General features: G+C 40.9%; 1 protein-coding gene across 5 annotated transcripts in view; it reads right to left on the reverse strand.

The window, feature by feature from the left end:
* LOC113035410 (uncharacterized) overlaps positions 1 to 25,706 on the reverse strand; it is a 102,530-nt gene that overhangs the window by 50,223 nt on the left and 26,601 nt on the right. For 3 of the 5 annotated variants that reach the window (XM_026190955.2, XM_026190952.2, XM_026190957.2), the window contains 5 exons: positions 19,827 to 19,880; positions 18,016 to 18,051; positions 14,249 to 14,278; positions 14,117 to 14,143; positions 13,583 to 13,636 (listed from right to left, as the gene is read on the reverse strand). In XM_026190955.2, coding sequence (XP_026046740.2) covers positions 13,583 to 13,636; positions 14,117 to 14,143; positions 14,249 to 14,278; positions 18,016 to 18,051; positions 19,827 to 19,880 — 201 coding nt within the window. The remainder of the gene's footprint in view (positions 1 to 13,582; positions 13,637 to 14,116; positions 14,144 to 14,248; positions 14,279 to 18,015; positions 18,052 to 19,826; positions 19,881 to 25,706) is intronic. The other 2 variants (XM_080287810.1, XM_026190954.2) reach the window with 1 other exon arrangement.

Genomic DNA, 25,706 nt, shown 5'->3' on the forward strand with positions numbered 1-25,706 from the left:
GGTTGAGACGGGTTAGACATGATAGAGGAGAGAGTCAGAGGACATTGAATATGGAGGTGCCAGGCAGAAGAAAGGAAGACCTCAGAGAAGGTTGATGGATGTAGTGAAGGAGGACCCTAGAGACAGGATGAGATTTAAGCAGATGATCCACTGTAGCAACCTCTTAATGGAGCAGGTATTAGAAGAAGAAGAAGTAAAAGAAGAAGTAGAACAAGAAGACGAAGTAGAAGAAGAAGAAGAAGTAGTAGAAGAAGAGTATACACTAATAGAAGCCCGACTGATTAAGCAAAAACCTCACATCATAGTTGAAGACAGGTCAATATCACTTAAAAGAGATGGTATTGGTAGCAATATGGATGATCTACTGGTGTATACTTAATAACTATAAATGCAATATCCCCCCTTGCACAGAGCAGAGGAGTGCCCCATAAAATACTTTTACAGTGTACCTGTTTTTTGTGTGTACATGCTGCAAGACCTGAGAGCAATCACAGCTCTTAGAATTCAGTCTTTTTGGATCTTTTGAGCTCCTTTCTCTGGGAAAGAGCACAAAAGAAATCTTTGTGTGCAGTAAATGAACCATGAGATGCCCAGATGGCCTTCAGCTGACATTTAAAAACAAACATGTAAGCAAAGGTAAAGTGGCAGTTATTTGGATGACAGCTCTTAACATTCGTTGGTGGTGTCAAATTGAAAAAACAAAAAAACAAAGAAAGGAGAGAAATGCTAAAGGTGTGTACTTCTTGTTTACCCTGAGGAAGTGTCCTGAAGGGCCTACTGTGCCTTTGAAACTCCTGAATACTGACGTTATTTTATACACAATACAATAAATTATACTGTCCTCTGGATTGTATTGTGCGACCCTAGTTTAGTAAAAGGCAGACATCTAATTTAGCTATGTAAAGATAAACTCAGGCCAGGATTTCTATTTTAGAACTACATGTCGCATTTCTTCTTTTATAGTAATTTCATATTTCTAAACACCTTCAGATAATCTTTTTCACGACAAAGTGATCCATTAAAACGACTACATCAGGCGACCTTGGGACTCAACTGATACTTTTCTGTCCAGAGGACCTCTGGTTAGTAAATCTGTGCACAGTGACAAGAAATAATTAGTGAGGAGCACAGCTGTCATCACCGTTTGCACTCAATTGACTCCAAACTGAAACACCTGCCAGTGACACAGCACTAGAACTACCTCCAAGCAGGCATGCTTTTATTACGACACAACAACCACAGAGAGTTTATAATTCTTTTTGCAGGAGTAGATTTTTAACAATGTCACCACCTATTTTTATCTTAATTGGTCAAAAAGATATTATAGAACACATTCAAGTGTTGTTTAACAGTCTAACAAAAACTCTGGATTCACAATTAAAGCACATTTACTTTAGTCAAACTTTCCTAAAGGTTTCTCATGCTAAGAAGCTAACCTGACTCTACAACCACCAGCTTTGTTTTAACCTAAGTGTAAAAATTTTTTCTAATTTTACATTTGAAGCTAAAAAAAATAACTTTTTTTTTAGTTCAGTTCAACTAGAAAGCAATATGAAGATTGCTTTGAACTGTGCATGATCATTTCCCACTTTTGTATAAAGTTTGCAACTTTATAAAGTTCTCTTATTGTTTTAGACTCAAATTAGGAGGAGAAAGGCCAAAAGTGGAGAAAGAAAGAATGAAAGAGATAAGGAAAAAAGCAAAGCTGTGACACCAAAATCCAACAAAAAGCATTTTCACGAAACACCACCTGTACGCCAGTACCATATTAAACAATGCAAACACAATAATTATAAATTCGACAGAGTGACAAGCGTGCAAGAACAGCCAGCAGTGTCTTTGAATCTTTTCTTTCAGCTAAGCCAACCTTAACTTTCTCATTTCCTTTTGTGCTTCTCCATTCCTAATTTATCTCTCCCTTTGTGTACATCATAATTCTATGACTCCCATCTCATCCCTCTCTCCCACTTTTCTTGTCAGCTCTCCTTCCTTTCCTGTCTCCTGTCACTCGCCCCTTTTCTCCCTCATCCAACTTCCAGCGCCTGTCGGATCACCCTGGCAATCTCTGTTGCTATGCAACGCTCAGTGTCCTATAAATTTGACAACATCCTACTGCTTGATTATTATTTGAGCGCTGCAGTGTGAAGCCCTCCTTCAGGTCATTGCAGTAGATTAGAGGGAGGGAGAGACAGAGGAAGGCAAGGAAGGAAATGAGGGATGAGAGGAAGGGAAGGAGGTGGAGGAAGATGAAGGGATGTGGAAGAGAGGAAAGGAGAAGAGAGGAGGGGGAGTCAAAGATGAGTTAGCTTTTTGAGTTAATGAAAGACAGGCTGGCACGACCAAACACATATTCACATGTACTATTTATCTGCCCCACTCTAAAAACCTGCAAACCATAAGTGTGAAAAGCAGACCGGATTAACTACTAATTCAATAGCTAAAGCTGGAGTGGGCACACATTTGAGCTGAAAAGAGGAGACCTCAGTAGACTGACAGCATATTTTGAACTCCCGGCTTAATCCACATGGATCCGAGCGTTGACTTGCTTCAAGTCTGCTATGAGTTGTAAAGTGTAAAAGCAAAGCACAGACATGGGGCCTGGCTCAGTCCTGCAATACAAGCCCCAATCTGAGAGCAAAGTCAACAGTGACAGTGACACACAGCAGAGACACTCCTTTTTGATGACTCCATAATCCTTATCCCAAATGTCAACATGTTCTCTGAGACATTCCATGTCTCGCAGCCCATAGTGGGATAACTCAGTAGTATAAAATAGAGAAAGCAGAACGTGTCGCATTTCTTAGCAATAAAGCAGATATACCATCCAAAAGTCTCATAATCCACCTGACAAATGACCCTGCCGCGAAGGGTCAGCAGATAAGCTGAAGAAGCCTTCAGAAATGACCTGACACACAGTACAGAGAGCCGAAAGGATGCCTTTTTTATAAGCAGGGATAGATATCAATGCTAAAGACACTTTTTAAATGGTTATACATCTGCACGAGTCTGTTTCTCCTTACATCCAACCAAATCTTTCACCAACCTGACTTTTGGCTAGTTAATAATCAGAAATGTGGCTTTTCATTGATAAGTTTGACTTATATGGCATCATGAGACCTTAATGTCCTGAGTGGGAAACTGTCTGACATTGCCAAGCCAACTTGGTCTGCAACAATGTTATGTAGCTCACAGGAGAGATGACCTTTTCTTAACTGAAAAAACTCCCATGCCTCTCCCACTCTGCCTGAGCTGAGACCCGTCTCCCTCTGGGGACATGTACTCGGGCCTCTCGAGCCTTTTTTTTCTAAATGCTCTGCTGGGTTTAACAGGAGCTGACTGTTTAGCTTATGAGCAGCAGCTGCATTAGCTTAGTAAATAAATGTCTAGAAAACAGTGAAAATGATAAATTGTCACACTATCCTTAAGCTGAACCGATCATCCATAGGACAAAGAGCAGGAGGCTGGCTGTTAAAAATACACATGATGTCTTTTTAAGGGCCACCCCAGAAAGAAAAGGCGGGGGAAATGAATGCTCACATGCTTCATGCAACCACAAAAACAAGTTAGAGGAGGCTTGCCTGTCACAATATTTATTCCCCAGTGAAAATGCTTGTCGGCTCCTGGCCTGTGAAAGATGGGGAAAGGGACTGACACATGCACATGCATTTGATCCCCTCAGTCCTTTGGTCAAACCTCGTGTTCCTTAGCAGCACTTACTGCATCCAGATTCAGAGGAGATACAATTTCAGCACTCCTGGCAAACACTAATTTATTCTGTAATTAATGGCAAAATGTCATTCTGTCCCCTTGAAGGCATTTTCACATCTCTCATTTAACAATTTGCAGGATGAACCACGAGAATCCGCACAAGCTAGGAAAACAGCAATTTTGTGCAGGGGGTCTGTAAAATATGGAGGTTTTGCAGCAACGCTGTGAGAGGTTCGGTTTAATTTTTTATTTTTTTGAAAATGTGTGGCAAAGTGTTGTGATTTTGAATGTTATGTTAAGTGTAAATTAAGTGAAATGGCCACATTTACATTCTCACTAATCACACGTGCATTAGCCTAAGCACAGGTGCTCCTAGATGGTAGTTTCAAAATAAAAGAGAAAAAGCTGGTGAGAGGGAAACATATTCATATTCAGTAAATTCCCAGCAGCTATACAGCTAAATATCCTTCACTTGTCCAAATCTTCACCAGACCTATTTTCACTGTGTCAAATCAGCTATCAACTTATGTAAGGCAAATATCGATCATGGCGCTTGCTCAAAATGTCACAAAACATGTTGCGGAGAACACAGCCCCACCTGCTTGTTATTAAGGATCCAATTAGAGACAGACAGTGGAAATTCCTTTTCTTTTTTTTCTGGCTACCCTCGCTGGGTGCCATCTTAGGACACTGCACAAGCTCAGAAAATGCCTGGGCACTGGAGCTTGCAGAGATCCCTTGCACTTGGTAAAAGCCTCAATAAAATAGGATTTGTTCCAGTTGTTTACTGAGGGTTAAGAGGAGCGGCCGGGGCAGGAAGAGAACGGCAAAGCCGACAGCTGCCTGGCAGGGGCTCAAATGCAGCTTAGCATTTTTCACCATTCTGACTGGCACACAATGCTCTCTTTAACTCCCAGCCATCTAAATATTCAGGGACGTATAAAGAGATGGCTGACACTGCAGCCGACTTAAGACACAGCTCAGCTGGCCAAGATTGCACCTATAGTCTCTTGGCTTAAGCTTTCCATGAAGGCTTTCCTCACAGAGACTCAATCATAGACCCCGCGTGAATGGCTATTTGTACAAGTGCCACTAGATGGCAAACTAGTTTCATCACAAATGTTGTGCATGGCAGGGGACAGAGCCAATGAGGAAACTGTAAGTTCTCTCTAAGAGAGGATGGATGTCCTCAATGCATGAATGTATGATGTGTGTTGGGTAACATCCCTAATTAGGCAGTCTGGCAATTAGACACTGAATACCGTAAAAGAGATTTTTCAGTGGAGGGCTTACAAAGATGAGAGAAGAAGGAAATGGACGAGAGCAAGAAGCTGCATGAGAGCCAGAGAGTGACAATAATTCTCATACCGCATTATGCCTCCTTTCAGCTGTCACACAATGGAAGGGGACACAGGTGGCACTACATGAGTACACAGTCACAGAACGCAGCATATCATTGGGTAAAATAACTATTATAGAGCTATTTCAGCAAACACCCAGCTCTTCACCACCACACAGTGTGCAAACACTGGAGCCGAAGGCAAACAGAGGAAATGCAGACAGTGGATGTCTATGAAAACTAAGCCCTGAAAGTCCCAAAGAACAATCAGAAACATCTCTTTACAACCGCCACATTTCTACCATATCTTCACAGATGAGTTTTAAGAGCTCATTGACTTTAACAACTTCTAAGGAGAGGAAAGAAGCTTGATGATACTATCTGAATTTGCATTTTTATGCGGTGAAGAAGTGATGATAAATCTATATTTAACTATGAGCTCAATTCCCCGCCGATCCGCCGAATGTCTGTGCAGCGTTTCCGCGCAAGCTGGTTGCCTATTGCGTTGGCTCCTCGCTGGGACAGCAATGCCTCTTGAATGTTCTCATCTCCTAATGGATGCTGTTATTAGTCTTGGCTCTTTCACAATTTCACAGTCTCATCTGGACTTTTGGCCGTATTATTCATCCAGAGCAGATTGCTCCCATCCTATGTTTACAGATACTGAGTGTTTCATTAATGCATTATCCAACAAGTGAATAGCAGAGGCTGGAAATCTACTTTGAATAAACCCCGGTTCATTTTACAAACCAAATATTGGAGGTCAGAGAGAATACACTGTGCAAAGATCCACAGAGCGCTCTCCCCGGGTACTGTAGCCTTTGGCGAGTCTTATACTTCATATCACTTGCCACGCATAACAGATTACACAAAGGTCCCTCACATTACCATCTGTATAATATCAGGCCACTGTCAATATGCCGCTCCCTGGCATGCCATTAAAGTGGACGCAGATGAATGTATGTACGTAAATTGGTTGGAGGCAGGAGGAGAGTGTGGGAAATCAGAATATAGATGATAGGCTGCAACAGCGTGCTATAAGCGATGCAGCCTCCCACTACCACGCCTCTGTGTTCTGCAGTGTTCAGGGCAACGCCCCCCTCCCCACTGACCAGCCTTTGTCCCTCTGTGCTCCAGCTCCCACTGATCTCCTCCCTCTCCTTGGCCAACATGGCTCTTAAATAGCAAGAAATATCCTTTTAAAAGTATTTACATTCTTAGAATTTCTCACACTACTGCAGCTGACCTAGCGTGTCGGGAGGTATCTTTGCATATTGCCAGACTGTTCGGAGCCAAGAAATCCCAGTTGTTTGGATAACTTAGCCATGAGATCACGCTGTCACGAGGGGGTAAAATCACCTCGTGTCTACTTACTGTACATACCTCAACAAGTAAAGTGAATTCAGTTCAGCCGACCCTGTTTTATACATGACACTCCAGTGGCGGTGCTATGACCTGGCAGACACTGAAACAACATTTAAAGATGCTTGGAAAGCATTAGACACAGGCCTTGGGGGGCTCGCAGGCCATGAAGAATTTGAACACTAAAGCATCAGGGATACATATATTGCCCGCAGCGTCCCTGCTGAGCGGTACAACTCTGTCTCCTAAAAAGTTGTAAAGCTGTAGATGTGTGAATGAAGGCCATGCTCCAGCCAACTATAGCAAGTCTTTCTAATGCTCAGAGGATGCGTTGACCTACATTACCCCTCGTTCAAGATCAGCTTTTCACACCTATTCCTACACACATCGACTTACGGGTGCCCACAAAAACGGGCAGAGAGTCATTAGAAAAGCCAGCGAACAAGGTGCAATCAAAGTGGCCCTCTCAAAGACCTGCCCCCTGTATTCGTCCCTGTAATTAATTGGCCAATTAATGTGTGTTTATTCTGGACACCCATGGATGTAGCCAAATTGGGGCTCTTTGGGAACGACGAGAGTCAGACAGATAAATCAAAGCACCGTGCATCTGTCCTCGCATGTGCCAAACGCTTCCCCCTGTAACCCTCCTCTTTCCCAACAGGCCCCAAATGTGAGACCTTTTCAGAGCCAATCAGGTCAAATCTTTGTTTCATCCTCCCTCCCCATGCACTTGACATTGACAAGATTAATTGCCTTGTGCGCTGGGCAAACGTGTTACCCCCTGGTGCAGTACAGGTGTCAAAAGCGTGGCTCGCCGAATTTCCTCAGTATGAGTTTCAACAAGAGAAAAAGGAGAATAACCCGTTTCACTTTGCTCGACAAAGGGTTAACGAATCCTCACCCCCTCACCACCCCTGTCCCCCTCCTTGTAAAATCACACAGGGTGTAAATCTGGCCATAAAATCTCAGCTGTGAGCCCTGCTGACCTGTAAATTCTTCTCTCTATGTTTCTCTGCCACCGGGCTCCACCGGGTCAGGCCAAAACTGTAACTACATATGGACATCACATTACCGCGTTTAAGCACAGCTGTGAAGTCACACGCCATCGCTGTGGTCACCAACTGCACCCCTGTTAGTTTAATATACCACATGAAGTTGGTTTATGGTTAAACAGAAACCGAGTTCCAGTAAGTTGAACAGATATAAACACAAATCAGTAGGCACAGGAGTTTCTTTACATCAAAAATGTGCCCCCAAAATGTCATAACAAAACAAAAAAGCCAGTAAGTGTATCAAGACGACACATTCTTGCTTCTGATTTTTCATTTCTTTGAGTATGGTTAAAGTTTTCCCAGTAAAAATCTAAATATACACAGATCAGAAACATACCAGATCAAATCCCCATCGAGGCAAAGCACGGCAAACAAAGCAATGCACAAATTGTCCTCTCGAATTAAAATTTGAGTCCACTAAGCAACTCTAACCTTGCCTTCGCTGAGAAATTAATTTAGCGTATCGTTATTCGGTATAGTGAACTGGACAACAAAGAAACATGGCTCCAATCAAATAGTTGCTGTAATTTCATGCGTTTACTGTTTCACCCCAATCAGTGGCAGCCTCCCGTGGAGAACTTCTGGCAGGAAGGCTGGTATTCTCACCAGGGACTCGTTACTTAATAATCTCACGCTGCAGGTGCTCTGGTAGAGGTCAACAGTCTGTTACAGTGGCTGTTCATGTCTGCCTCCACCCATGAAGCAGCAAACCGCTGCCAAATGTTTCAGTCCCCACAAACTGAGCCATTACTCCTTCCCTATCACTGTCACTGCCTGTTTGTGTCTCTGCAGACACACCGACTGATTGAAATGAACCTTAGCCAAGTCCATTAGATACAATATGAATATTATATATGTATGCTGGAGTGGCTCAATTATTTCAAAACAACATTTGCTCTGTCCCATAGAGGAGAAGCATCTAAATTACAGTTAGAGCATGCATTTGGTTCTCAGAGAACAGCATACTCATTCAAATTAGGTTAAATGACAAAAGCTATCAACTGTGCAAGGAGGATACATGAATGCTATTGTATTTAATCTGGCACTAATGGTTTGACCTCAGCTCACCCACATGAAGCCTTTTAAAAAGAGAGGACTAGCAAGACAGTGATCCCCGATCTTGTGTCAAAAGAAAATGACCGGCAGTTTGGTAGCAGATAAAATGACGTAAGTGTAAGATTGCATGGCTTTTCCCTCGTCTGGGAGAAAACATTTGGCCTGTAATGTACATCTAATGGACTGACACTCTTTGAGACATGTGTCAACACAAGGGTGAAGAGGAAAATATGGAAATAGATATGCTCGTGCCTTTGGTCGGGACTTACAGACAGCTGTCTCAGTCATTCAGCACAGGGCATGAATGGAAAATGTAAGCATGACTATCATTTCCAAAAGACAGCAATTACGTCCCTTGTCTGCAGAAAACTGGATCAGTCCATATTTCCAAGCAGAGACAAGACAGATGATCTTTTCTGCTGTTTTGACAGATTATATCCGCGCTACAGTAAAGAGCTCAGGCAGCTGCCACTGATGTTACTTTCTCAAGATTTTTGACACAAGTGAAGGACTTAAAGTGTTTTTGCAATACAATTACTGACGTGCGCTGATCTGAGACTGTGATATCAGATGATATGAAGTGATGACAGCTGACGGATGTGATGCAACAGCAGCTGACGTTTTGAGGTAAAGACTTGTATCGTTTTACAGATCGCCATTAGCTTAAGGATTCTCTTAACTGAGAACTTGTCTTCCAACCCACTAATCCAAGTAGTGAGCATCATCTTCACACTTAAGCTGTTATCTAGTTTCACTTGACTTCCGATACAAGGGTCAGAGGTCTAACTACTCTCAGGTTCAGAAACCCAACGCTCCATCCTGTTGCAAGTCTGCCGTCACAGGATTCGGAAGTATTAAATCCAGTTTTATAAAGAACATTACTCAGCAAACAACAAGAATATTAACTTAGAAACCATCTTTACATTCATGAGGATAATTATTAAGGGGACAACTGCTGTAAACACACAACAACGTGGAAATAAATAATTAATGATCTGGTGCACACTGTAATTAACACCCAGGGTGGTTCTAAATGCACAAAGTCATAAAAAGGGAACTGACTCAACAGAGGATGAAAAACCTGTTAGTAAAATCAAAGCCCCGTCATCTTACAGCTCAACTCTATACTGTTTCTTCAGCAGGCATCAATAATCTGACTGGATTCTTTTATCAGCGGCACTGATGCGCCACATCATAGTATTTAGTGAGAAAAGATTCCTCCCGTCGCACTTTTAATGGCTTTTCCCTCCACCCGATCATCTTGCGTTGCCTGCCCAGCAAAGACATCTAGGTGTTTTCTTCATTTGAACATTTTGTCCTCTCTTATCTCCCTGACATATGTGGCAGGTATCTTCTGTGGCACAGTGTCGTCCATCCACATTTCCAGCTGAGGTACACGGGCACATGACAAACACTATTTTTGCAAAAATAGAAACAAAAATAATCAATAACTGAAAGGCAGTCAGCTGAGCTTAGCAGCACACTACACATATCGTCTTACCTCATGCACAATAAAAGACGCCTACATGTTTCTTACTGAGCTGCTAGCCCGCCAGCTAGTTATCCATATACTTAGTAACTGCGTCAGGTAGTTCACTGCCGAAATAAGAGCAGCGCATAAATAACCAGCTAACTAGATTTGAATATACAAACAAATGAATAAATGAGTAAGAGGATCTTGAGTGCATAATTCATTTGAAGAGAACACATCTGTAGACACAGCAGTTGCAATGCTCTCCTTCCTCTAGGGCTTGCTGGAGTTTCATCATCTCTGCACTGGTATAGCTATGTCTAATAAGAACAAACACTGTGCAGCACATCTGTCAGATGTGTGTATTTTCTAAAGCCGGAGACTAGGAAACCTTGACACAGTACAAGCGCTCAGCTTATTACAGGAGGATTTCAAATACTCTGTATTTGCAGTATTTACGTTCTGCAAAATGCATAAAAGGAAATAATGTGTTGTCTGTCAATAAGGGAAATTCAATGTTTTACAGTGTTTACCAGTAGTTCCCAAACATTTAATCAGAACATATGACTGTGCTGTATTTTTCCCAAGAATCAACATGACATTTGTCAGTGACTTCATGCAGGATTTAAATGTATTTCTATATACAGGTACATTTATACTGCTAATAAGGCTTAATGTAGTGTTAGGCATGGATTAAACCTCCAAGACCCACCTTGCACAGGGGGATTTCTTAAGGTGATTACTTATTAATCCACAGGAACCTACTGAGTTACCCAGAGACCCATGTCAGCTCTGAACCAACTCACAACCCTGAGCCAACTACAGAAGCAGGGCATGCTGGGAAGTCTTGGCACAACATGAATGAGCGGTGCTCACTCTGGTGCTTCTATATGTGTTGATGTTAAGGATAAATGTGCACTGACCAAATGTGGGTTTTCAGATCTATTTTGAGCAGATGAAATGATGCCGTTTGTTACTTTTACAATTCTTCCTAATTTAAAATCATCACTGTTTTATGCATTTAAAACTTTATTATACAGTCACGTGAAGCAGACTTATCTCCGACCTGCACACAAAGATGTTCCCCCTCTGGTTCCTTTCTGCATGCATGTCTTTCACCTCCTCAACTTCTGTAGGGCAGAGCCAGCCTATAGTGACAACCCAGCGCTTAGCACATCATTACAGAGTGTGATGAATATTTTAGCAGGCAATAGTCAGCGGGGGGACATATCCCTTTTACAGGTGCTCCCTATCTTCGTTTTGATCGGCTGTAATGTACCACTGAATCCCAAAGTCCTACTCTTTGCCTGCTATTCTGTGTCAATTCCATTCATAATAGATAGAACCAAGTCATTCACATTACCATTAATGGTGATGTCTAATGTAGGGGCACTACATTCCCATAAACTCCTAGACATGGTTGGACTGGCTCATACCTCCATCCTGACAAACTTAAATAGCTCTCTATCATGTTAATAAGGTGAAATAAAGAGTTAGGATCACAGGGGTCTGGGTGACTGATATCAGTTCTTGCATATGTTGCTTTAAGCTTTGGAGAAGGAGCAACGCAAACGGCATCCTTCCTCTTCTCCACCACCACAATGCCCTCCACATCTCCTTCAAGTAAAGCTAGATGGCTTAGAGTGGTTGTATTTTTTTTCAACAACAAATTGAAGCAGACAGTTTGAGAGATGGTCTGGCTTGAATCTAAGGCTTTGTGAAAGCTTTCCACTCCTGGCTATTCTATGAAGGTTGCGGGGCGGTCAGTCTACATCACGATATTCTGCATAAGTCGTACAGCAGCTACGGCTCTCACAAAACCAAAAGTTGCCTGCGTGGATGAGAGTTGCTAATTAGACGAGAGTCTCCGGCTGTATCAGTAGGCCACTAGCTGGCCCCTGATGATGATCCATGCCCAGCTTCCTAAAATAGGAACGTCAAACTGCAGAAGCACAAGTTGGTCAACAACTTGGATTCCGTGTGACTCCTCAAGCTAAGAATAGGCAGAAACCTTAGCGTGTTAACAGTTCTCATGAAGTCAGCCAGCCATCAAAGACAGTAGTTCAGGACGGTATCTTCAGCAACAACAACACCAGAGAGTCTGTGATCGCCTGTTTAAAGCCCTATGGCAGTTTTACCTGTAAAATCTTCAAAGAAATAGCAAGTGCAAAAAAATATTATGGGGATATAGAAGATAGGGATATAGGAAGCGAAGAAGCCACAACATCAAACACGGAGAGAGACACCCCTTTTTCTTCTAACCCAATTATGATTGAATGAAACTGTATTCCAGAAGAAAAGCACACACCATAATTGATGTCTCTGATGCTCGGTCCCTTTGACGCTGAGCCACTACTTAAGTCAGTCTAGGTATAAAATAACACAATGACTAATGAGGCCGAGGAAGCAAAAGCATAAAAAACAGCAACAACAAAAAAAACAAACATCTGCACTCACTGAGATCGCTTTCGTTGACCGTGACTTCTCTCCCTCACAATAGAGTCGGATACTTTATGCATTATGGGAAATGAGCCATTGAGAAATAACATGGTCGATGATAGGTCATAAATTTATAATGGTATTGGAAGAAGTTTTGAGTCGGAATGCATTAACACACAGAAGGGTGGAATTTTTGAGATGCTCGTCTCTAGATGTCACGAGTATTGTGCATCATCTTGGGTTCGCCTTAATCTGAAAAGAACATTTCCCTGACCTACTTATGAGTGCTCTACAGCTGAACCTCCTATATATTTTATGTTTTGCTGCAGTGAGCCAAATGTTTTCCTGCTGTTTTATGACCATTCTCTGTAAAACAAACACCAACACCGAGTGGCATGAAGCAGCTATTTTTTTATCACAGGCGAGTCAATAACGGCACACGCAGAAGGACATTCTCTCCACCTGTGCGCGAGAGCTGCCTTTCAGCTGTGACGGCAAGGAAAAATAACATTCTTGCTCTTGTTCAAGCTTCTAACCACAGTGTTTTATGTTTATCTATTATTAATATCAGAACTTCATGCATGAATTAACAATGCTCCAAAACAATTAAAGTATAATCAACTGGAAATCACCATATGCTCCCACGGAGACTGAAATTTTGTGTTAAAAAGGCTTTGAAAAAAAAAAGGTATTTGAATAAAAATTGTATTAAGTGCACATTTTTGCCAGCAAAATCCTGACACTTATATTTCTAACCACAGAATAAGAGCTGACAAATAAATATATAACATTTCAGTTGATTCAGTAATGGATGCTGTGTCTGTCTCAAATCAAGCTGGCTTTTTTAAGAAACCAAATACTGTCACCCAATGGGACTGAACCATGTGTTCTGTCAGTGATATTATGAGTGTGTATGTGTGTGTGTGTGACCCCTTGACCAGTGAGCCCATTCATTAATTGTCATACAGCTAGCACACACCAACCCATCTCCTTTTGCAGGCCCATTGCAATCCCCTTGCCACAGATCATCTTTGCCTCCTCTAAAACAACAACAGCCGTTCAGCTGCTGCCTGGCCTCTCCCCAGGCCAGGTCCTCTGCGTGAGTACAACCACAAGCCAGGCCACACAACTGGCGATCTGTCTCTGTTTACTCACCCTTTTGCCCTCTTTCCCCGGTTCCCCTGGATGACCAGGCACTCCAGCCGATCCCTAGGGAAAAGACATCTATCATGGTGAAAAGGCTACTACAATTGGCAAAGCAGAACGGTACTAGAACTGGTCTGTTCTCAACAGACCAGTGGATTGCTAGTGGGTTTATAGAGGGTTAGTGGGTTTATTTACAGTGATAGGAAATACAGCATTAGCTTAGTTAGAACTTCATGAAGGATAGAAGACACTAGATAGTGCTGTAGCTTTCATTCTCACTTCTGAATGGCTTTTACATGAGTAGTGTCTCTTGAACGGGTAATTTGCAGCCTCACTTGATCAGATATTCATTCCATTACTCTACAAAGTATCTTGATAAGAAACTATTAGCAAGTTAATCAAGGTATCTGCTGAGCAATGTCTTGTGCAAGGGCATGCATATGGTGCTTCGGTAATTGGCTGCTAAACCAAATAGCTGTACTTTACTGAAAACATGGTATGTGCACCTTCTGCAGCAGCAAATTCAAGAACAATATTTGTTACCTTCTCTCCTTTTTCACCTTGGAGACCCTGAAAACAGCAAATTGTGACATTTATGCTTACAAAAAAATGCAAGTAAAAACACAATAGTACAGGATGCCTCAGAGAAAATACAATTAAGTAAAGTCAATGTACCTGATCTCCTTTCAGACATTCTTTCTCAGCCTGTGATTAAAATAAATTGTATTTAAAAAAAAAGCACTTCAGTCAGTTTGAAAATGCAACATGATTCACACATTAGGGGATAAAAATACATGCCACACAATTGTTCATGACATAATTATCCTTGACCAGAATAACCTGAAGAGAAATGAGGGCATGACTGCTACAACTCTCCTGACACCCTGCTGTTCACTGTCAAGAAAGGCCAAATGGAGTCGTCTCAGAACCAAAACAACGCCATGCACCACATCTCCGCTTTCAAATACAACCCAAATAATTGGTGTCGTCTTTCAATTGGCATCCACAAGTCAAAGACTGCTGATTTTCTTCACAGAGACAGCTGCACAGATGGACATTCATGACGCACGTCTTTCAAGTCAGTCAGACGCCTCATCCAAAGTAACAAAAGGGAAAAAAAAGCTAACGAGGAGGCTGACAACTCTCAGACTTTTGCAGCTGTGTCCATAAAAAGAAAGCCAGCTCTGACCTGTGACACTCTCAACAAAACATGACTCAGTCCCCTGCAGTTGTTTTGCTAATAAATCAATTATTCATGTACAATGGTACAGTGGTCTTTGCTTGGGATTGTTAGCACAGAATCTTGACAATGGCTAACAAGCAGTACAATGCAAATCCACTGGCAGCACGTCTGCACTAAAAAATTCCTCCCAACGTTTTCTGCTCACGCTCGTGGACCAATTTACTGGCATGATGTTAGAAAGTTTGCTAAAATCCTGTTTGCCTGTCGGAGAAAGACTGTTGCATTGCTTGTCCTTACAAATGGGAAATTAGCATTAGAGAATAGCTAATGAATGGTGGCAGTGTTCTGTGGGCATTGTAAGCACTTTGGTGACATAAAAGGGGCAGGCCAGAAGCAGTGGGACAGTTTTTGTAACAGACCAGTGCTGATTAAAACTGGCAGGCTGATCCCCTCATGATATGCACATAATTAGCTAACCACCCGCAGTATACTTTTACTCTGTATCAGCAATCAACTCCCTTGCAATAACGAATTGAGCCTACACACTGTGCCCACACAGTCACAATGCAGTTAGATCTGTAAGTTTTTGGACAAAGACGCATTATTTTTTTCTTGTTGTAGACATGCCTCTGCACACCTCTGCAGTGCATTTGAAATCAAATAAGCAGTATGTGATTGAGGGACAGACTTTCAGCCTTAATTCAAGGGTTTTTGGGTTTTTTTTTAAACTGTTTAGGAATTAAAGCTATTTTTGCTCCCATGACAAAGCAGAACTTTCACCATTAGCAGGAAAAAAACCCCAAAATAAACCTATAAGCAATCCAGCAAAAACTTTAAGGGCGGCCAAATCAACAGTCTGGTGCATTGTTAAGAAGACTGAATGCACTGACCAGCTCACCAACAAGAAAAGACCTGAAAGACTACAGAAGACAACTAAAGCGCACAATTGCAGAATGTTTACTTGGTTAAGGAAAAAAACTTCACAGCATCTAGCCAAGTTAAAAACAACCTCAAGGCGGTAGGACAGGGGGTCAGAGAGGGCCGGAGCAATTTGGAATGGCAATCCAATACCTTCGGTTAATGAGCAATTAAATTTGATCGGCAGGTTAATGCATATTACCCTTAAAATCAGTTAATTTTTTTGTGTGCAGCAGCCTTGCCTTGCTTTCGGCGAAGGTGTGGAGATACTCAGTAATATGCTCAGTAATAAGAAAATAATGACATCCCACGGCCTGCTTACACCTTCAATACATTCTTTATATTCTCCTTTTCATCCCAGAGATGATTCATGGTGCAGATGTAAATCAAGTTTCAATTGCAGTACTCATCATCTATCTAGTGTTACACAAGAGGAGCCAGCATAAACTCATTAACATTTTTCTGTAAGTGGTAGGCAAGAGCTCAACAAATATCACAAAGCAAACACACTGCATCTGCACAGTTTGTCACAAAACGTGTCTGCTAGGAAAAATGTACAGCTCCTGTATGTCTTAGGGAGAGAAAGTTCATGCGTGGCACTCGGAGACTGAAAGATGAGGCGAAGATGAGAGATTATTCTCAAAGGTAAGCACTGCTCAGCAAGTTGAATTTTATGAACTGGAAATTTAAATCTTGCATGTAACGTCTGCATTCACTTCAGTTCTTAAATCAGATATTCAATCCCAATGTGACATGCTGCAGAATTATGTTTTTGTGAAATTGCTTGCAAAACAAATTGAAGCAGGTCTTTGTGTTACTCAAGCTGATTAGTTTAACTCACTGAATACTGAGTGAATCTGTATTGAGTGAATATCGGAGTACCAGCACAGGTGAGCTTGGACAAGAAAAATTATTATGGGACTGATTTCTAAGTGATTCTTTTCCCTGTCTTGCACCACCACATCCAATCTGCCAAATCCCACTAACCCTCTCAAGTCTACAACAGGGGACAAAACCACTTGTTTTGTCCCCTGTTGTTCTTGATAGCAATGTTGCTATCAAGAATGGGAATATCAGATTAGACTTTGCTAGAAAAAATCTACAAAAGTGTGCACAGTTCTACCAAAAATAAACAAATATTTGGATTTATGGATCCAGAATAATGGAAAGAAAAAAGCTATGAAGAAGGAGAGAAACACTCTGTCAAGATTGATGGAGACACTGTTATGGCATGGGCATGTGCTGCATGACTGCCAGTGGAACCGGATCACTAGTGTTTAAAGATGATGTGACTGCTGATAGATGTAGCGGGATAAACTGTGAAGTGTACGGGGATATACTCTCTGCTCAGATTCAGCCAAACATTGAAAAAAAATCCTGATCAAGCAGAACTTCACAGTGCAAATGTGTAATGATCCACACTGCAAAAGCAACCCAAGAGTTTCTCAAGGCAAAGACACTGGATATTCTTCACTGGCCAAGTCTGAGCTCCATATAGATCATGCTTTTCGGATACTGAAGACAAAACTGAAGGCAGTAAAGGCCTACTGGAGCTTCTCAGTGGAAGAAATATGGCATTTGGTGATGTTCAAGGTTTCTAATCACATCGTGACTGTCTGATTTAAAATCTACTGTGGTGGTGTGCAGAGGCAAAACTACAAAAACTGTGTTATTGTCCAACAAATTATGGGGCTACTTGTTCGTACTGTAGGTGACTAGACAAGTAAATACACTTAATGTATATGTGGTCTGCTACGGCTTCTGTTTGGTTGTGAAGTGGAACTTGTGTCTGATTTTATGTTTTCTTTCTGCTAGATATTGCCAAACAAGAGAAATATACAAGACGTAAATCCCGGTGTCATTTCTCACGGGTGTCTGTAAATGCACAAAGTCTGCAGGGACAGATACCATTCCAGTAAGTGCTTGTCTCACCCGTGTAGGATACAGCCAGTGACTACCTGTCAAACTCCACACCCAGCCCGAGGCTTGGAGCTCCATTCTTCTCTGCCTGGCTGCTCATGCCTATCCTTTTTGGCTCCAGTGAAACCGCCCACTGAGCCCTATCTATCTGCTCCTCGTTTGACCCATTCCCAGGCGACGGTAATGTGACACAGAGAGCGTTCACCGGAGTGCCCCACTTTCCATCTCTGTGGGCCAGATGTTTTAACACTATGTGTAGAGCCTGCCAAAAGGCTGTGGTATTTACAAAGCTCAGTTTTGCTATTTCATGCATCTCATTTCATACCCTCATAAGTACATTTTAACATCACCACTTTATTTGAACACACACACACATACACAGATGGCATAATGAGATGTAAATGAAGAAGTGTGAACTTACAGGCAGCCCTGGAGTTCCAGGCAGACCCGTATCACCCTGTAAGAGAAGACAATAATTAAAAATAAATAAATAAATAAATAAATAAAATGCGCAGCATTAACTCTTTATCATACTCAGCTAAATTTATAAAATCTTTTATTGACTGATAATCATTAAACCTAAAGGCCATCTATCATGTTTGTGAGAAAAAACCCTGAAGGTCAGCTCATGTAAGATGACATTTCATAGCAGGTATATTCAAATATAAGCACTATGTACGGTAGAAGGCTATTACCTGGTATTTACACTATGTCCTTACATGAAGCATGTCTGATGACTTTCACATTGGCAGGTGGGCCATTAAATGTGACAGGCTTTAAAACAAATGCAGGCACACTACATCATGAGAGAGCTTTGCAGCATTAACAAGGGGGAGGCATGATAACACTGTTCGCTGACTGTTACATACAGGCGGTCACAAAAAGTCATATAAGGAAGGAGAAAACGCCTTTTGATGCCAACATAATGTAATGTAAGCAATGAGCTCACATCCTTTTTGCTGACTGTCTTGTTTTTTTTGTCTTTTAAGATAAAACTTGTAGATCACTGTTCACTATTACTGCCATCCTACCCCCTCTTAACAGCAGTCCCAACATTTATAAAGCACTGAGCTGAGAAATAGATGACTTTACTGCTGCCAATATTCTTTTATCAGATGTGCATGAAAGGGGAAAAAAAAGAAGAAGAAGAAGGTGTTTGTAGTTCATATCCATTTTGTTGTCTAAATGAATGTCACAGCTAAAATATGCCTGCTATGGGATATTCAGGGGACTCATTACTTTATGCTTCCAAATCTGCCTCTCTCTGTCAGCTTCCATACAAACAAACGCTCTCTCCACCCCCTCTCTCACCCTCCCATCCGGAAAACAGGATAAAATACGCTGTGATTCTCTGTCTTCACAGAAACACACAGACCTCATTATAACTTCAAGGCTGGCAGACAGTGCATTGCACCTACAATTATGCGGTGAGTTCTACCAAAAGGCAACAACAACAACAGCAAAGAGAGAGAGAAAAAAGGGGGAAAAAGCCCTAATAAGGGAAGAAAAATAAAAGAGCAAGAGATATGGCAACTAATTATAGGAAAAACATTCCAACTCATATATGGGAAATAATCCCACTGTGGCATGAAAATAAAAGTTTAAAAAGACCAATATTTTCCACATCACTACAAGAGTTAATCTAATTCATGTCACTGATGAGAACAAGGTTTTGCATCAAACTCTTGTCTTAAACCCCAGACTTATGGAACCAGCTACAGCCACCTGTGCAGGGCATACCTATGCAACTATTGTATTCCTAGAATTAAAAACCTAATGTCAAATACTATTCCTATGAGTAGTCCAGCAAACTGCAGGCAATGGTATGCATTTCCCATTTCATCTCTAAGCTTCAGTATCAGAAAAGACCTGTTTAGAAAGGGAAAGATAAAGGGATTTGTTGGGCATGCCCATTACAAAAATATATCACTTTGAATATATAAATACTCCACAAATAGAGAGAGTGGACCATTTTCCCTCTGCCAGGATAAAAGCTACTCTATACGGCCATCAATAAGGTCTTGCTAAGTTATGAAAGCCATAACAATATCCTTTAGTTTGCCATGTTTGGAGTAGCAATTCACAGCAGCACTTCAAACAGATGGACAGCCACATTATCGAGACTGCAGCTCATGAAAGTAAAGCAGATTCCCTGATGACAGAAAAGCAAACTACGAAAAAGATTATTGTTCTAATGTTTTCCAGCCCAGCATGTACAGCAGACTCACTCACTTTGGTTCCTTTGGGACCAACTGGACCAACTGGCCCTGAGTCACCTTTCAAACCCTGGGGACAAAAAATATACAACACATCTTTTCTTCATTTTTCCTTTTAATGAGAATTATGGAATTTTAAAAAAAAAAGTAATGAAAAATACCCCGGATGTGTTACTGTATGTCAGTATGTTGACACTCAGAAAACAAATCTACCATGCAGATGTGAGATTCTCATGCCTGTCACAACTGGTCAATGAGAAAAGAGCAGGTGATGTCAGTCACAGGACACTCAATGTAGCTGAATTATGGGGAGACGCTCATGATTAGCTGGTTACACTGTCTCTACCCCCCAGCTCCTTCCCTCTGTGTTCCCTTGTTGCACTTACATTTAGCAAGGACAGTGACTGTCATTGCTTTTAAACCTCAAAGCAAAGAACCTGGGGGTGGGATTGAACCAATGCAAGCTCGGGGCAAAGTCAAACCTTTCGGTGGTGAACTGTGAAAGTACGAGGACGGCTCAGATGAAGAGTGATAGCTGATGAATGAGGCTTGACACATATTGACAGGCTAAATTTGCAGCGAGCCTTGTTAGGTGTGACACATTTGGGCCAGTAGCACCAACTCTTTGAAATAGGTTAGGGGGGAGCAGGGAAGATGGGGAGCGTGAGCGGGCTGTAAAATGACTCAGAAATACAATAATTTGTCATGGTTAAATTTAGAGTCAGATAGGCTATTAATAGTGAATTATATATCTGGAGAGGATGATTACCTACCCTTATCACATTAAGTCTTGCTACCAGAGACAAATTCATTGCCTGTTCCCTGCAAGCCTTGTCTTCAGCCACACCATTCAGAAAGTAGACGCCTTGCTAACAGTGGTGGAAAGTTATTTTCTGTAAGATAACGACAGCTACAGTGAAGCCTCGCTTTAAATTGCACCAACAGTGAAATGACAACGACGTGATTTTATCAGACTGCATCAATTTATGTGGTCCCTCAGCCCACATGCACTGTCAATAATAGAACAGCTGTCTCATAGTTGCACATGTGTGAGCTCGGTTCTTTCTTTAAATCAACAGCCTAACCGCTTTGCTGGGGCAATCTGACACAAGGGAATCCAGAAGCAAATTCCCCTCTTCAATATTACCAGAGCTGTGGCAGAAATTAAAGAGCATCGGAGCGCAAGGCTCATTTGATAACGAGGATGAAAACAACTGCAGATTCTGTCGATATGAGAGGACTTATTACAATGAAACGCCTTTTGTAATATAAACATGTTTTCTTGTTATTGTGATCTGTAACAGCTATTTTAGAAAAGGAACCATTAGGCAGGTATTGCTGCTTTTCACAGCTCTGTGTTTTTGGGTTACTGGGAAATTTTACGCACATATCTAACATCACATCACGACACAATATTTGCAATTTGACAACTTCTTGTTGAGGTCATTTTTGTTTTTGAGGTTTAAATCTGGGTTTGTTATCAAAAGAAGACGATTTAGAAATCATTACAGGTTTCTCACTGACAAATGTTGTTAGTAGATGTTAGAGCTGCGGTTTGCATGGCTCTGAAACAGTAAGCTAACAAAAGATATTTTAGTATAGCTGTGCTTCATTCTAATTATCAGCCATTTGTTATCACTCCTCCATACAGCTTAAATCTATATGAGCGCAGGACATTATAGCTACGGGCAATTTTCTATTCAGTTGTCTGAAGTTGAAGATTGACTGAGACTGTTTTGTCAATCCCACGCTGCTCATTCCTGTAAGCCACTATTAAAAGATCATTAGCAAGCTCTCTAACAAAATGTTATCGCCCTCCTCTTCATTCCCATAGAGGATTGCTCCTAACCTTCAGACTCAGACTCAACCCTCACTCACAAAGTTATAGAAACATATTACTTACTCCTGCCATTTCCAATACATTTGTACATTTAAATTGAATAAGACCCATATATTGGCATCTTTTATGACAGTGTCACAGACTATTTGTTCGACTTTTTCATTTTGAATTGAAATGAAGGATCCAAAGCTTTCCACTACACTGACACAAGATAGCAATGGATTGCATGTTACGTCATATAATGATGTAGCATGTCAGTCAGAAGTCTAAATAATCATCAGTTTCACAGGCTTCATAATGATCTTACCCATGGCATGCCACACCACACAAAATAAAATTCCAGGGTTTTAAGTTTTGTAATTTAGGTTTTCTTTGAGATTGGTTTGTCTATATTCTCAGCTAGTTCTGGGTTCACTAATTGTAGAATTTTGAACATTTTCCTAGTTTACAATCTATTTTTCTGGTATTAGTATAGCATTTTAGCTATCAGCATTTTGTTCTGTTATGATGTTGTTCGTTTTGCATTCCTGATAGTGACTTGTTTCTTGTGTCATTTGTTTAGATTTACTCTGTCCCCGGTGTCTTTGTCTTGACTGCTGTCACCTTTTTCTTGTTTCCCAGATGTTTCCAGTCCCCTCAGTAATCCTTGTATAAATAGCAGTATCTTTCACTTCTTCCTTGTCACGCCGTACTGTGTAGTTGCCTGTCTGTCTCCCCGCTGAGCTTCCTAGATTTCTTGGGATTTTCAACTCAGTTTTGCCTCCGTTTTAGATTTATGTTTCTAACTTCATCAGCTGCAATAAAGAATTGCCTTCCACTTGAGGTCCGCTTCTGCCTATGAGTCCTGCATTTGGGTCGTCTGACTTCAATTTCTCAAATATATAACATCATTAAACCAGGGAGTGATGCTGATGCATTTCTTTAATTCAGTATTAATAAAACAGCAGGATTTCTTTGTAATCTTATATTCGTGTCAGGCTGTTCACATGAATAGACGATTCATTCATTCTGAACTTTTCAGGATTTGAGAATTTCTTTACAATAAAAGGGGAAAATTTGAAGGCTTTTAATAGGAACTGTGGCCTTCTGCTGCACTTTTTTCCCCAATTGTAGACACAAAACAATGTGTTTACTAAAGAGCTGACAGGGAACTGCCATAATTCAAACCGAATAATACAAGTGTAATAAGCTTCTGTAAAGTGGTGAGCTATTTTTCAGGGGCACCACATGTTCTTGTCAAAAATTCAGGTCAAACAAAAATTGAGTCAGCCCACAAGTCACTCTCCCACCTTATTTTAAATTATAGTCATTCACACAGTCAAACTAAGCTCTGCAACTGCCATAGCCAATCTGCGAGCTACAAAAAGGTTTCCTTCTGGTAAATATTTTAATTAAAAAACTTAACAAAGTAGCTTTACAGAAAAAAGTTAGAATGTCTTAATTCTTCCAAATACTAAAAATACACACTGTAGTAAAAGACACATTGGCTTAGAATATAAATTTGCTTGATCGAAAACTTGGCACATCTGTGCAATTGTTCTGACCTATAAAGGTTTATAAGATATGCACTGCAGGCCTACACATCATCTGGAGAACAACCAGAGCAATTAAAAAGTAAGCCTTCATATTTTTTTGGATGACGTTTTTGGCAGCCTTGCAAATTTTTCGTTAAGCATTTTTCACAGATGTACAAAAATGAAAAGATGGGGAAAAATTTACCAGTTAATAAGCTTTTTTCTTGTTTTTACATTTCCCTGCAGCCAATCAAAGTACAATTCAGAACTGTACTTTGAGCCTGTTGACTAAAGCTTTGGTATTAAATAGCCATAATGTGACCTTGTGGATTTCAAACTATAGCATCAGCACCTGGTGCTTTAATAATAATAATAATAATAAATTTTATTTATGAGCGCCTTTCAAGTCACCCAAGGACACTTTACAATAGGATAAAACACTTAGTAAAACAATGGCAGAATAAGAACAATAAAACAGAAGCACAAGATAAAATTAACAAACAGTGGATTCACAGTGAATATGCAGATTTGAACAGATGAGTTTTGAGTTGGGATTTAAACTGGGGGAGAGAACCAATGTTTCTTATTTCTGGGGGCAGAGAGTTCCACAGCCTGGGAGCAGAGCAGCTGACAGCTCTGCTTCCCATGGTGGTGAGGCGGAAGGAAGGTAGTGGTTAACAGGTCAGAAAGGTAAGGAGGAGCGAGGTTATGAATGGCCTTGAAGGTGAGCAGAAGAAGTTTGAATATTATCCGGAATTTCACAGGGAGCCAGTGAAGTTCCTGAAGAACAGGGGTGATGTGCTGGTAGGAGGGGGTTCTGGTGATAATGCGAGCAGCAGAGTTCTGAACCAGTTGAAGCTTATGGAGGGATTTTTGGGGGAGACCACGCAGAAGAGAATTGCAGTAGTCAATACGGGAGGTAACAAGGCTGTGGACAAGAATGGACGTAGACTGGGTGGAAAGAGAAGGAAGCAATCTGTTAATGTTACGTAGATGGAAGTAGGCAGAACGGGTGAGATTATTGATGTGAGATTTATAGGAAAGTGAACTGTCTAGGATGACACCAAGGCTCTTAACCTGAGGAGAAGGGAAAACTGTGGAGTTATCGATGGTGAGTGAGAAATGGTTCGCCTTCAAAAGTTTGGATTTGGTGCCAATAAGGAGGATCTCAGTTAAATGTACAAGAAAATTGCTGAGCAAAACAGGAAAACGAAATACAAAGAAATGCAAAAAAAAAAAATCTACATATATAATATCATATTTTTATGTTGTAGTAAAGCTACTTTTTGATTTTTTAGAAACAGTACTAATATTTTTGTAACACACTGGTTTGATAACCATTAAGAGTTAATAGAAAAAGGTTTCACTTAATTCCACTATCTCCTTTAGGATATCAGAAGTTCAGACCAACTATTTTAAATAATCTCTTTCATAAAAATAGATGGAACCACTTTTTCCATTCAGCCAAAATCTTTTTTTTTTTTTGGTGTTGATGTTGTTACTGTTGCAAACACTGTACATTTGAAACCTACCAGTTTTACACAGTTGTCAGGGTGTAAAGCTATCCCAGAATGCCCTCTGAGTAAGTTAAATGTCAGACACAATACATACGTTTGTTAATAGAAAAATGGTCAAATCAGATTCAGCACAAAAGTGGTTAAAAGGAAAAACAAATACACTATACTACCATTTGAATCCATACACCTATATTTTTTCATTATAAGTCAATGTGCAGTTTGAGCCATTCATGTACACAGTAATTACATGAAATATCTCCAACAATATGTAAAGTGATTCCTAAGAACAAGCCCGTTCTTAATTTATTTCAAGGAATGGATAAGATACTAAGTCAAAAGCAAACAATTAATCAAAATGCAAATCAATGAATGTAGGCGTTAAAGAAGCGGTGCTTTAGCGATTGTTCTGAAATAATGCTGTTTAAAATAATCTCGGCTGACCGTTGCTAAATTGCTAAAATGCTACCTGAAGAGAGAGCATCTAAAAAAGTGCATTTTTATTTCTTTTTTATTATCCTTCCTGCTACACTACAGCATGGTTAAGAGGCTTTGTCTCTATCTAATGGACTCAGTCGTGAGCCCATAGGCTTAATTTAGGTGCACGATGACAAAGAGCGAGATGCAGACAGGGGCCGGATATATTGTTAGCTTCTGTTGCAAGCTTGGGGCTTTGTTGCATTTACAGGGGAGGATAAAGGAGGCAGAAGGGGCTGGGAATAAGTTGGTGCTGACTGTGTGGCAGTTGTTCCTGCAGCACGAGGTCAGAACACTGTGGGGAGCTGTGTACACTTGCCTGCTAATTACACACACCACTGTGTCTCTTCGCTCAGGTAGCGGAGACAAGACAATCTGGCAACTCCCCAGCACAAGACAACTAAAGCAAGCAAATAAACAGAGCCAGAGAAGTAGGGATGAACAAATGCGGTCTAATTGTGTTTACTTTTACCTTTTACCAACTAGAGCAGCTGCAGGTCGGTGCCCTTGTCTAAGAAGCAGGAGAATGATTGCAAGTTCTAACTACTGTA

This window comes from Astatotilapia calliptera, chromosome 13 (assembly GCF_964374335.1).
Source record: "Astatotilapia calliptera chromosome 13, fAstCal68.1, whole genome shotgun sequence".
NCBI classification, from domain to species: Eukaryota; Metazoa; Chordata; class Actinopteri; order Cichliformes; family Cichlidae; genus Astatotilapia; species Astatotilapia calliptera.